General features: G+C 31.7%; 1 protein-coding gene across 1 annotated transcript; it reads left to right on the top strand.

The window, feature by feature from the left end:
* The first annotated feature begins 5,953 nt into the window (after positions 1-5,953).
* Positions 5,954-11,492, top strand: LOC149508893 (NAD(P)H-quinone oxidoreductase subunit H, chloroplastic). Its single transcript, XM_089757795.1, has 2 exons — positions 5,954-8,994; positions 10,115-11,492. Exon 1 carries the CDS (start codon positions 7,259-7,261, stop codon positions 8,438-8,440), a length of 1,182 nt encoding a protein of 393 aa, XP_089613921.1. The 5' UTR covers positions 5,954-7,258; the 3' UTR covers positions 8,441-8,994; positions 10,115-11,492.
* Positions 11,493-15,129: the final 3,637 nt, after the last annotated feature.

Genomic DNA, 15,129 nt, shown 5'->3' on the forward strand with positions numbered 1-15,129 from the left:
TCAGTCCTTGTGGTCGGACTCTATTATGGATTTCTGACCACATTATCCCTAGGTCCCTCTTATCTCCTCCTTGTACAAACTTGGGTTATGGAACAAGGAGAAGAAGGAAACGAGAAGAGGGCAGCAGCAACAACTGGCTTTCTTATGGGACAGCTCATGCTGTTCATATCGATCTACTATGAGCCTCTGCATTTAGCATTGATTAGACCTCATCTACTAAATGTCCTAGTTCTACCGTATCTTTGGTTTTATTACTTCTGGAACAATGACAAAGACTATTTTGATTTTTTTGATTATTATGCAGGAGAGACTGCCGGAAATTCAATGCGTAATCTTAGGATTCAATGTGTATTCCTGCATAATTTAATTTTTCAATTAGTCAACCATTTCATTTTACCAAGTCCAATGTTAGCCAGATTAGTCAACATTTATATGTTTCGATACAACACCAATATGTTATTTGTAATAAGTAGTTTTGTTGGTTTTTTAATTGGTCATATTTTATTAATGAAATGGGTTGGATTGGTATTAGTCTGGATACAAAAAATTTTATTAATGAAATGGGTTGGAGTGGTATTAGCCTGGATACAAAAAAGGACTTTTCTTAGGTATTATATAGTTATTCGATCTAATAGGCATCTTATATTCGAACTTACAAAGTCTATTCCTCGAATCTTTACTCTTCTCTTTTTTATTACCTGTCTTTACTCTATAGGTAGAAAACCGTCACACATGCTGACTAAGAAACTGACAGGAATTCATCAAAGCCGAAGAAAAGGGCAGGAATTGGAGGAATTGAAGGAATTGGAGGAAAGGGAGGAAGAAACAAACATAGAAATAGAAACTATTTCCAAAGGGGGGGAGGAACAGGTATCCACCAAAGAAAATCTTTCTTATTACCCTTTTTCGAAAGAGACCGACTATAAAAATAGCCCAGTTTATGAAACTTCTTATCTGGATGGGAATCAGGAAAATTCGAAGTTAGAAATAATATCAGAAAAAAAAGAATATAAAAAATTATTATGGTTTGAAAAACCTCTTGTGACGCTTATTTTTGATTATAAACAACGGAATCGACCTTGGCGATATATAAAAAATAATCGGTTTGACAATGCTCTAAAAAATGAAATGTCACAATATTTTTTTTATACATGTCGAAGTGATGGAAAAGAAAAAATCTCTTTTACATATCCACCTAGTTTAGCAGCTTTTGGAGAAATGGTACAAAAACAAATAGATTTTTTCACACCAGAAGAATTGTTTTCTGACGAATCGTATACTGATTGGAGTTTTATCAATGAACTAAAAAGAATAAATTTAAGTAAGGAGTTTATAAAGAGAGTCGAATATTTAGATAAGGAATATTTATATAAGGAATCTTTTGATCTGGGCATACTTGAAAAAAGGACTCGATTTTCTAATTATGAAACTAATGAAGAAACTAATAATGAAACTAATAATGAAACTAATAATGAAACTAATAATGAAGAAACTACTACTGAAACTAATAATGAAACTAATAATGAAACTAATAATGAAACTAATAATGAAACTAATAATGAAACTAAAAGAAATAATGAAATTAAAAGAAATAATGAAACTAATAATGAAACTAATAATGAAACTAATAATGAAACTAAAAGAAATAATGAAACTAAAAGAAATAATGAAACTAAAAGAAATAATGAAACTAATAATGAAACTAATAATGAAACTAATAATGAAACTAAAATAAAATACTTGCCTAAAATATATGATCCTTTCTTGCAGGGACCCTACCGCGGAAGAATCAAAAAATTGTTTTCACCTTTAAGTGAAAAAACAAACACGGATCCGTTTTGGATAAATAAGATTCATGTTATACTTCTTGCTACTGATTATTACGAATTTGAACAGACAATAGATACACTCAAATCATTATCAACAGAAAAAGAACTTTCTTTATTGACAGAAACAGAAGATGAACAGACAATAGATACACTCAAATCATTATCAACAGAAAAAGAACTTTCTTTATTGACAGAAACAGAAGATGAACAGACAATAGATACACTCAAATCATTATCAACAGAAAAAGAACTTTCTTTATTGACAGAAACAGAAGATGAACAGACAATAGATACACTCAAATCATTATCAACAGAAAAAGAACTTTCTTTATTGACAGAAACAGAAGATGAACAGACAATAGATACACTCAAATCATTATCAACAGAAAAAGAACTTTCTTTATTGACAGAAACAGAAGATGAACAGACAATAGATACACTCAAATCATTATCAACAGAAAAAGAACTTTCTTTATTGACAGAAACAGAAGATGAACAGGGAAATATCGATTCCGAGGATCGAGTCAAAATTTTGAAATTTTTATGCAATATAGTTATAACTAATCCCGACAATCAAACAATTATAAAAAAATCTAATGGAATAAAAGAAATAAGTAATGGAATAAAAGAAATAAGTAAAGAAGTTCCTCGATGGTCATACAAACTACTCGACATTTTCGAACAACACCATAGAGGAGGCGAGGAACACATGATAACAGATTATGCAATTCGTTCAAGAATCTTCCGGTACGCAATAGTTTTTTCTAAGGAGGAGTTAAAGGATGATTTTTTTCTACCAAACGATATAGAAAACGACCTATCTTTGATGGAATATTCGCCAGAACCGAATTTTCGTCGAGACATAATAAAAGGTGCCGTGCGTGCCCAAAGACGTAAAATAATTAATGGGGAACTGTTTCAATCAAATGTGCATTCCCCACTTTTTTTTGACAGAGTAGACAGCCTCTTCTTCAGAGTGTTCAGATCTTTGTATTCTGATATTTCTTGGCTGATAAAACTAATATCTCGAAATTGGATATGGAAAAACAAAGAATCACAAATTTCTGATTATACAGAAAATGAGGAGGACATAAGAGAAGAAGACGAAGAGATAAGAGAAAGCATAGAAAAGATACAAGAAAGAGACAAAGAGGAAGAAAAAAGAAGAGAAAGCATAGAAGAGATACAAAAAGGAGACAAAAAAGAGAAAGAAAAAAGAAGACAAGAGTCAGAGGCAGATGACTTCCTGCTGGACGCAGCAGAATTTTGGGATATCGTCTTTTTTGGTCAAGGACCAAGGGGCATCATGTTAATAGCCCAATCGATTTTTAGAAAATATATTCTATTACCTTCATTGATAATAGCTAAAAACATTGTCCGTATATTATTATTTCAAATTCCTGAGTGGTCCACGGATTTCAAGGGTTGGAAGCGAGAAATACATGTTAAATGCACTTATAATGGTCTTCAATTCTCCACAAAAGACTTTCCAAAAAATTGGTTATCAGAAGGTATCCAGATCAAGATCCTATATCCTTTTCGCCTGAAACCTTGGCGCGGATCTAAACTGAAACCCTCTCATAAAGATCCAATGAAAAAAAAGCATAAAGATCCAATGAAAAAAAAGCATAAAGATCCAATGAAAAAAAAGAAAGTTAAAAAGAATGATTTTTGCTTTTTAACAGCTTGTGGACTGGAAAGTGACTTACCTTGCGGTCCTCCTCGAAGACGGCCTTCGTTTTTTCAGCCTATTTTTAACGAACTAGAAAAAAAAAGTGAAAAATGGAAAATTTTTAAAAAAGGAAAAAAATTGTTTCGAAAAGTCTCAGGAGAAACAAAAATTCCATTTGTAAAGGGAATAATAAAAAAACTTTCAAAAAGAAATCCAGTTTTGGAGTTGAGAGAAGAATTGGGCGAAACTAAAAAAGATTTGGGCGAAACTAAAAAAGATTCGATAATCAGTAATAAGATGATTGACGAATCATCCCTTCAAATTCAATCTATGGAGCGGACAAATTATTCATTAACAGAAAAAAAGATAAAAGATCTGACTGAGAGAACAAACACAATCAAAAATCAAATAGAAAAAATTATAAAAGACAAGAAATTAGAATCATCAAAAAAATTTTGGAAAATATTAAAAAGAAGAAATATTCGATTAATCCGTAAATTCTATTTATTTATAAAACTTTTTATTCAAAAGATATACATAGATATTTTTCTATATATCATTAAATATATCATTAATATTCCAAGACCCAATCCACAACTTTTTCTTGAATCAACAAAAAAAATGATTGATAAATTCATTTACAATAATGAAGCAAATCAAGAAAGAATTAATAAACCAAATAAAAATACAATTCATTTTATTTCAACTATAAAAAATATAAAAAACTCACTTTCGAATATTAGAAATCAAAATGCAAAAGCTTTTTGTGACTTATCCTCCCTCTCACAAGCATATGTATTTTACAAATTATCACAAACCCAAGTTATTAAATTCAAACCTATCCTTCAATATCACGGAACATCTCTTTTTCTTAAAAATGAAATAAAAGATTATTTTGAAGAACAAGGAATATCTCATTCCCAATTAAAACATCATTATGGGTTAAGACAAAAAATCTCTGGAATAAAGGAATGGAAAAACTGGTTAAGGAGTCATTATCAATACGATTATCAATACGATTTAGTTCAGAGTATATGGCTTAGATTAGTACCAGAACAATGGCGAAATAGAGTCAATCAACACTATATGGCTCAAAATAAAGATTTAACAAAATGGGATTCAGATGAAAAAGAAAGATTAATACATTACGAAAAAAAAAATGATTTTCAAGCGAATTCATTACTGAATCAAGAATATAAACTGAATCAAGAACAAAAACGGAATCAAGAACAAAAATATAAAAAAGATAATTTTAAAAAACACTATAGATATAATTTATTATCATATATATTTATTATATATCAAGATATGAGGGACTCATATACTTATGGATCACCATTACAAGTAAATAAGAGGGAAGAGATTCCTTATAATTACAACATGGATAAACGAAAATTTTTTGATATATTGGGGGATATTCCTATCCATAATTATCTAACGGGGAAAACGGGGAAAACGGGGAAATTTTCGCATAGAAAATTTTTTAATTGGAGAATTCTTAATTTTTGTCTTAGAAATAAGACCGATATTGAGTCCTGGGTCGATACCAGTACCAAGAGTAAGAAGACCAGTACCAAGAGTAAGAAAACCAGTACCAAGAGTAAGAAAAATATTAAGACTGTGATTAATAATTTTAATAATTATCAAATATCGAATCTGGAACTTTGGTTCTTCCCAGAATTTGTGCTACTATATAATGCATATAAGGTTGAACCATGGATCATACCAATAAAACTACTTCTTTTCAATTTTAATTTTAATGGAAAAAAAGAGGATCTTGTATCAGATGCAAAAAAAAAAAGAAAATTTAGATCCGTTCTCTCAAATCAAGAAAAAGATGTTGAAGAAGATTATGGTAAATCATCCAATCAAGAAAAAGGTAAATCATCCAATCAAGAAAAAGGTAAATCATACAATCAAGAAAAAGATGTTGAAGAAGATTATGGTAAATCATCCAATCAAGAAAAAGGTAAATCATCCAATCAAGAAAAAGGTAAATCATACAATCAAGAAAAAGATGTTGAAGAAGATTATGGTAAATCATACAATGAAGAAAAAGGTAAATCATACAATCAAGAAAAAGATGTTGAAGAAGATTATGGTAAATCATACAATGAAGAAAAAGGTAAATCATACAATCAAGAAAAAGATGTTGAAGAAGATTATGGTAAATCATCCAATCAAGAAAAAGGTAAATCATACAATCAAGAAAAAGATGTTGAAGAAGATTATGGTAAATCATCCAATCAAGAAAAAGGTAAATCATACAATCAAGAAAAAGGTAAATCATCCAATCAAGAAAAAGGTAAATCATCCAATCAAGAAAAAGGTAAATCAGATCAAGAAAAAGGTAAATCAGACAATCAAGAAAAAGATGTTGAAGAAGATTCTGGTAAATCAAAAAAACATAGAAAGGAAGACGAGAGCAAGAGAGAAGCTCGTTTATTCCTACAAAAGTATTTGTATTTTCAATTCGGATGGGATGCTGATTCTTTCGATGAAAAAATAATCAAAAATATCAAAGCATATTCTTTCATTCTTGGCCTGATAAATATGAATGAAACTTTTCTATACTCTGTTAGAAGAGGAGGAACGAATCTGGATATTTTGATGGATTCGGCGGATAAGTTACTTTTAACTTATCAATACCTACTCAAAAAAGGAGTATTGATTATCGAACCAATTCGCCGGTATGTAGAAATTGATGGACAATTTATTCTATATCAAACTATAAGTATTTCATTGGTTCATAAAAATAAACATGAAATTAATCAAAGACGCAAAAAAAAAAAAAGACGCAAAAAAAAAAAACTATATTGAAAAAAATAATTTTGATGAATCCATTGCAAGACATCAAAAAATGACTGAAAATAAAGACAAAAATCATTATGATTTGTTTATTCCTGAAAATATTTTATCCCCTAACCACCGGAGAGAATTGCGAATTCGAATTTCTTTCAATTCAAGGGATAAAAATGGTATGCATAGAAATCCAGTATTTTTAAATAATGTAAAAAACTGTGGTCAAGTTTTGAATAAAAACAAACATCTTGATAGTGATAAAAAGAAACTAATTAAATTAAAGTTCTTTCTTTGGCCCAATTATCGATTAGAAGATTTAGCTTGTATGAATCGCTATTGGTTTAATAGTAATAATGGCAGTCGTTTCAGTATGGTAAGGATACATATGTATCCGCGTTTGAAAATTCGTCAATGGTACATTTTTCCATATATTATGATTGAAAACCGGATTGATTAATTTTATTTGAAAAAATTATAAAGTTCATAACGAACTTAAAATCATTGTGCATATTAAAATGAATGGTATTATTATTATTACTGATCAGTAAAATTCACATTCAAAAAAAGGGGGAGAGAAATTTTTGTTTTATGGTAAAAAATTCATTCATCTCAGTTATTTTTCAAGAAAAAAAAGAAGAAAACAAGGGGTCCGTTGAATTTCAAATAGTCAGTTTCACCAATAAGATACGAAGACTTACTTCACATTTGGAATTGCACAAAAAAGACTATTTATCTCAGAGAGGTCTACGTAAAATTCTAGGAAAACGTCAACGGCTTCTGTCTTATTTATCAAAGAAAAATAACATACGTTATAAAGAATTAATTAGTGAGTTGGATATTCGGGAATCAAAAAATCGTTAATTTGATTGAATTAGTCGATTTATTATATTTTTCATTTTGATGTACTTCTTTTCGTTTTCAACAATTCATGTAAGAATGAATCGAGGAAAAACTTATGAATCTATCAGCTACAGAAAAAGACCTTATGATAGTCAATATGGGACCTCACCACCCATCAATGCACGGTGTTCTTCGTCTCATCGTTACTCTAGATGGTGAAGATGTTGTTGACTGTGAACCAATATTAGGTTATTTACACAGAGGAATGGAAAAAATTGCGGAAAACCGAACAATTATACAATATTTGCCTTATGTAACACGTTGGGATTATTTAGCCACTATGTTCACGGAAGCAATAACCGTAAATGGACCAGAACAATTGGGCAATATTCAAGTCCCTAAAAGAGCCAGCTATATCAGAGTAATTATGTTGGAGTTGAGTCGTATAGCTTCTCATCTATTATGGCTTGGACCTTTTATGGCCGATATTGGTGCACAGACCCCCTTTTTCTATATTTTCAGAGAAAGAGAATTAGTATATGATCTATTCGAAGCTGCCACCGGTATGAGAATGATGCATAATTATTTTCGTATCGGAGGAGTAGCGGCCGATCTACCCTATGGCTGGATAGATAAATGTTTGGATTTCTGTGATTATTTTTTAACAGGAATTGTTGAATATCAAAAACTTATTACGCGAAATCCTATTTTTTTAGAACGAGTTGAAGGGGTAGGGGTTATTGGTGGAGAAGAAGCAATAAATTGGGGTCTATCCGGCCCAATGCTACGAGCCTCTGGAATCAAATGGGATCTTCGTAAAGTTGATCATTATGAGTGTTACGACGAATTTGATTGGGAAATCCAGTGGCAAAAAGAAGGAGATTCATTAGCTCGTTATTTAGTCCGAATCAGTGAAATGACGGAATCCATAAAAATAATTCAACAGGCCCTGGAAGGAATTCCGGGGGGTCCCTATGAGAATTTAGAAATCCGATGTTTTGATCGAGAAAGGGATCCAGAATGGAATGATTTTGAATATCGATTCATTAGTAAAAAACCTTCTCCTACATTTGAATTACCGAGACAAGAACTTTATGCGAGAATGGAAGCCCCAAAGGGAGAATTAGGAATTTTTCTGATAGGAGATCAAAGTGGTTTTCCTTGGAGATGGAAAATTCGCCCGCCGGGTTTTATCAATTTGCAAATTCTTCCTCAGTTAGTTAAAAGAATGAAATTGGCTGATATTATGACGATACTAGGTAGCATAGATATCATTATGGGAGAAGTTGATCGTTGAAATGATAATTTATACAACAGAAGTAGAAGATATCAATTCCTTTTACAGATTGGAATCCTTAAAAGAGGTCTATGGGATCATATGGATGTTTGTCCCTATTTTGACTCTTGTATTGGGAATCACAATAGGTGTACTAGTAATTGTATGGTTAGAAAGAGAAATATCTGCAGGAATACAACAACGTATTGGGCCTGAATACGCCGGCCCTTTGGGAATTCTTCAAGCTCTAGCAGATGGAACAAAACTGCTTTTCAAAGAGAATATTCTTCCATCTAGAGGAAATACTCGTTTATTCCGTATTGGACCGTCTATAGCAGTCATATCCATTTTACTAAGTTTTTCAGTAATTCCTTTTAGCTCTCGCCTTATTTTAGCCGATCTCAATATCGGTATTTTTTTATGGATTGCCATTTCAAGTATTGCTCCTGTTGGACTTCTTATGTCAGGATACGGATCAAATAATAAATATTCCTTTTTAGGTGGTCTGCGAGCTGCTGCTCAATCGATTAGTTATGAAATACCATTAACTCTATGTGTTTTATCAATATCTCTACGTGCGATTCGTTGAAATATAAACTTTTCTTTTCCCTATTCCTTTCGTTCTATAAAATAAGCTGAATGGATTGAATAGATATCTTCGTTATTTTATTATCCTTCAGGTTGATAAACTAAATTAGATAGTTATATATGAGTGAAAGAAAGCAGCTTATAAATTCGCAGTAAATTAAACAAAAAAAAATTTAATCTCATTTCCTATGTACAAGAGTTAAGTGGAAGAAAACATAAGTGGAAGAAGTCTTTACCCCAAGACGGGTTGATTAGTCAATCTAGCTTGAAGCGGGCTCAAAAGATCAACCGTATAGAGTTTTGGCTATCCTTTGTATAGATTCCCATACATGTATTGCCAAACCAAACGGGGGATTGAACAAAAAAATGAGTGGATGGTTAGGAACACCAAAATACACAAAGGATTAGTAATGGAGATTATGTAAATTATATAAAAAGGATATTTCTGGATAACATAAAAAGAATACTAATTGGGGCTTTAAATTAGTAGAAATGAGTAGGCAGTACTACCCACGATTCCGGTCCAGAGTATGCTCCTATCCACCGATTAAAGTAATGACTATCAGGAACGAAATAATCCTTTACTATTTTTTAGTTTAAGCCCCCATTCGTAATTTTCTCAGATCAGAAAGAAGAATAGGAACGAAAAAGAAAGAATAAAAAATAAATATTTTTTTTTTTTTTATTCTTTCTTTCATATATATAGAGAGATATAATCTGTGTCATGATTTATGAGCTAATGTAATATTTAATTTTTTTCGTAATCGAAAACAATGGGTTGAAATATCTATTGATATTTCTACAAGAAGTATTTTATTGAAGGCTTAAGTTATTACTCAACAAATAAAAATTGAAATTAGTAACGGGCGAGATCAATTCAGAAGCACTTTTTTTATTCTTCATAATATAGCAGACAGAATTCCATTGGTATAATTTTGGACCTTCCAATCCATTTTTTCTCTATCTATTCTACAACCATACGAAGAGAAATAATACTGATTCGGTCCTTAAATTTATTTGTGACCCACGAGGAGCCGTATGAGTTGAAAACCTCATGTACGGTTTTGGACTAGCGATGGGAACAGTGATGTTATCATCGACTATAATTATCTAACAGCTCAAGTACAGTTGATATAGTTGAGGCGCAATCAAAATATGGGGTTTGGGGATGGAATTTGTGGCGTCAGCCAATAGGGTTTATCGTTTTTCTAATTTCTTCTCTAGCAGAATGTGAGAGATTACCTTTTGATTTACCAGAAGCCGAGGAAGAATTAGTAGCAGGGTATCAAACCGAATATTCGGGTATCAAATTTGGTTTATTTTATGTTGCTTCCTATCTAAATCTATTACTTTCTTCCTTATTTGTAACAGTTCTTTACTTGGGGGGTTGGAATATTTCCATTCCGTACGTATTCGTCCCTGAGCTATTTGAAATAAATAAAATGAATGGAATCTTTGGAACGACAATTGGTATCTTTATTACATTAGCTAAAACTTATTTGTTTTTGTTTATTTCTATCGCAACAAGATGGACTTTACCTAGGTTAAGAATGGACCAATTATTAAATCTTGGATGGAAATTTCTTTTACCCATTTCTCTCGGTAATCTATTATTAACAACTTCTTTCCAACTTCTTTCACTGTAAAGAAAAAAAGAATACGAGATTCATGACTTGGTTCAAACAAGAGAAAGAAACAAACATAAAATTATTCATAGATATTCACGATATGTTCCCTATGGTAACTGGGTTCATGAATTATGGCCACCAAACAGTCCGAGCAGCAAGGTACATTGGTCAAGGTTTCATGATTACCTTATCCCACGCAAATCGTTTACCTGTAACTATTCAATACCCTTATGAAAAATTAATCGCATCAGAGCGTTTCCGTGGGCGAATCCATTTTGAATTTGATAAATGCATTGCTTGTGAAGTATGTGTTCGTGTATGCCCTATAGATCTGCCTGTTGTTGATTGGAAATTTGAAACGGATATTAGAAAAAAACGATTGCTTAATTACAGTATTGATTTCGGAATTTGTATATTTTGTGGTAACTGCGTTGAGTATTGTCCAACAAATTGTTTATCAATGACTGAAGAATATGAACTTTCTACTTACGACCGTCACGAATTGAATTATAATCAAATTGCTTTGGGCCGTTTACCAATGTCAGTAATTGACGATTATACAATTCGAACAATTTTGAATTCGCCTCAAAGAAAAACTGAGTAAGTAAACCTCCTATTCTATTAAAGAGAAATTTCCAATTCTTTTAAGGTTCCGTTTTGGTTTAAGTTAAAAGAATATTTGGTTTGACTTAAAAGAATGAGGCCTTTACTCTTTGTTTGGTCAATAAATAAAAATTCAATTACAAATTAACTGGTTGATAAGAATTTCGAATTCATTTTTCTTGAAAATCTATTAATATATTCGTAATTATTTCGAAATATATAGTTTCAAAAAACAAAATACCCTTTCGAACCGAACAAAAAAAAAGAATTAAAAACGAAACAATAATTGTACTTAGATCAATTCACACCTAATAGATTAGGATTTTATTCAATTAGGAACGTATCATAAAAAAAAAATTCCTGGTCGGGTCAATAAGATCATGAAAAGCATTTCGATTTATTTATCTCTTATTTTACATATAATGGATTTGCCTGGACCAATACACGATTTTCTTTTAGTTTTTCTGGGATCGGGTCTTATATTAGGGGGCCTGGGAGTGGTATTACTTACCAATCCAATTTTTTCTGCCTTTTCATTGGGATTGGTTCTTGTTTGTATATCCTTATTCTATATTCTCTCAAATTCTCATTTTGTAGCTGCTGCCCAGCTTCTTATTTATGTGGGAGCCATAAATGTTTTAATCCTATTTGCTGTGATGTTCATGAATGGTTCAGAATATTATAAAAATTTTAATCTGTGGACCATTGGGAATGGCCTTACTTCGTTGATTTGTACAAGTATTCTTGTTTCGCTAATTACTACTATATTAGATACATCATGGTACGGGATTATTTGGACTACAAGATCAAACCAAATTATAGAACAAGATTTGATAAGTAATAGTCAACAAATTGGAATTCATTTAGCAACAGATTTTTTTCTTCCATTTGAATTCATTTCACTAATTCTTTTAGTTGCTTTGATAGGTGCAATTGCTGTGGCTCGTCAGTAATAAATCTTTCTAACTAGGAATAGCAAGCAATCCAAATTAAACTTTTTTCTGTCTTATCGCATCTATTTTCCTTGAATTCTTGTTCGTGTATAAAATATAAAATAGAAATTCGTTTATTCGAGATATTTCCAATATATTCTTTTTGTTATATTCTATTCTAGTCAATCAAATCCGTTGAATTATTGTTCATATTAAAATGAATCGAAATTGATAAGGAGTTGGTCAATGATGCTCGAACATATACTTGTTTTGAGTGCCTATTTATTTTCTATCGGTATTTATGGATTGATCACGAGTCGAAATATGGTTCGGGCCCTTATGTGTCTTGAACTTATACTGAATGCGGTTAATATAAATTTTGTAACATTTTCTGATTTTTTTGATAGTCGGCAATTAAAAGGAAATATTTTATCAATTTTTGTTATAGCTATTGCAGCCGCTGAAGCAGCTATTGGATCAGCTATTGTTTCCTCAATTTATCGTAACAGAAAATCAACGCGTATCAATCAATCAACTTTGTTGAATAAGTAATATTAATAATATTAAATTATAAGATTCACCAATTTGAATTAGCATGTCCAATATGTTGGAATCTACATCATGTTTTCGAAAACGTAAGAAATCAAAGTATCTTGGTCCTTTCTTATGAGTTGATCCCGAAGGAAATTGATTAGAAAATTTCTGGTAAATCGTTGATTCATCTGGTGTTTAACTATAATGATTCATTTACAAGTTTACTAGATTGAAATTTTATGATGTTCAAAAAATTATAGATCCCATGTCACATTCAGTAAAAATTTATGATACATGTATAGGGTGTACTCAATGTGTCCGAGCCTGCCCCACCGATGTGTTAGAAATGATACCTTGGGATGGATGTAAAGCTAAGCAAATTGCTTCCGCTCCAAGAACAGAAGACTGTGTTGGTTGTAAGAGATGTGAATCCGCTTGTCCAACAGATTTCTTGAGCGTCTCGAGTTTATTTATGGCATGAAACAACTCGAAGTATGGGTCTAGCTTATTGATACGTTCCCGAAAACCCCACTTGAATACATTTTGAATCCATTTTATTTTTTTTTTACTGAAAAAACCCGTGCTCAAAAAAAATCTTTTTTGAGCACGGGTTTTTCTGGTCCAAGTGCATCTTGTCTTTACCACGAATTATTTTCCTTGGTTAACAATAATTGTAGTTTTACCAATATCTGCAGGTTCTTTAATTTTCTTTCTTCCTCATAGAGGAAATAAGCTAATTAAGTGGTATACTATGTGTATATGCATATTTGAACTCCTTCTAACAACCTATGCATTTTGTTATCATTTCCGATTGGACGATCCATTAATCCAGCTGGAGGAAGATTATAAATGGATAAATTTTTTTGATTTTTACTGGAGATTGGGAATAGATGGACTTTCTATAGGGCCCATTTTACTGACAGGATTTATCACTACTTTAGCTACTTTGGCGGCTTGGCCAGTTACTCGAGATTCGCGATTATTCCATTTCTTGATGCTAGCAATGTACAGTGGTCAAATAGGATCATTTTCTTCTCGAGACCTTTTACTTTTTTTCATCATGTGGGAGTTCGAATTAATTCCCGTTTATCTACTTCTATCCATGTGGGGGGGAAAGAAACGTCTGTACTCGGCTACAAAATTTATTTTGTACACTGCGGGGGGTTCCATTTTTTTATTAATAGGAGTTTTGGGTATCGGTTTATACGGTTCTAATGAACCAACATTAAATTTTGAAACATTAGCTAATCAATCGTATCCTGTCGCACTGGAAATCATATTCTATATTGGATTTCTTATTGCTTTTGCTGTCAAATCGCCGATTATACCCTTACATACGTGGTTACCAGACACCCATGGGGAGGCACATTACAGTACTTGTATGCTTCTAGCCGGAATTTTATTAAAAATGGGAGCGTATGGATTAGTTCGCATCAATATGGAATTATTACCCCACGCTCATTCCATATTTTCTCCCTGGTTGATAATAGTGGGTACAATGCAAATAATTTATGCAGCTTCAACATCTCTTGGTCAACGGAATTTAAAAAAAAGAATAGCCTATTCCTCCGTATCTCATATGGGTTTCATAATTATAGGAATTGGCTCTATAACTGATACGGGACTCAACGGAGCTATTTTACAAATAATATCTCATGGATTTATCGGTGCTGCACTTTTTTTCTTGGCAGGAACGAGTTATGATAGAATGCGTCTTTTTTATCTCGACGAAATGGGTGGAATGGCTATTCCGATTCCAAAAATATTTACGATGTTCAGTATCTTATCGATGGCTTCTCTTGCATTACCGGGCATGAGTGGTTTTGTTGCAGAGTTGATAGTCTTTTTTGGAATAATTACCAGCCAAAAATATTTTTTAATGCCAAAAATACTAATTACTTTCGTAATGTCAATTGGAATGATATTAACTCCTATTTATTCATTATCTATGTCACGTCAAATGTTCTATGGATACAAGCTATTTAATGCTCAAAGTTCTTATTTTTTTGATTCTGGACCACGAGAGTTATTTGTTTCGATCTCTATCTTTCTACCAGTAATAGGTATTGGTATTTATCCGGATTTTGTCCTCTCATTATCAGGTGAGAAGGTCGAAACTATTCTATATAATTATTTTTATAGATAGTTTTGATGAATAAAACAAAAAATCAAAAAGTAATCCTATGATTTTTAAAATTGTTCGTTGTACAGTGAAAAAAAAAAGAAAGAAGTCTTTTTTCTTCTCTTAAGTTTAAGTTAAGTAAAAAAAGGTAAAAGAATTAAATTGAATTTTAATCAGACATCTTTGGCTTTTGTTAGAACCTTTTGAATCAAGTAGTGGAGTGATTCAAAAGGTTCTTGACAGCTTACAATAAGTTTTCTTATATATACGCTGTCCTATCTTAGTATTTGTTAGGCTTAGCCT

The sequence above is a fragment of the Durio zibethinus genome, unplaced genomic scaffold, assembly GCF_047325235.1.
Source record: "Durio zibethinus cultivar Kanyao isolate XHJ-2024 unplaced genomic scaffold, ASM4732523v1 HiC_scaffold_290, whole genome shotgun sequence".
Classification (NCBI taxonomy): domain Eukaryota; kingdom Viridiplantae; phylum Streptophyta; class Magnoliopsida; order Malvales; family Malvaceae; genus Durio; species Durio zibethinus.

Coding starts and splice junctions, on each gene's coding strand:
- LOC149508893 (XM_089757795.1), top strand. CDS start 7,259: ATGAATCTATCAGCTACAGAAAAAGACCTTATGATAGTCAATATGGGA.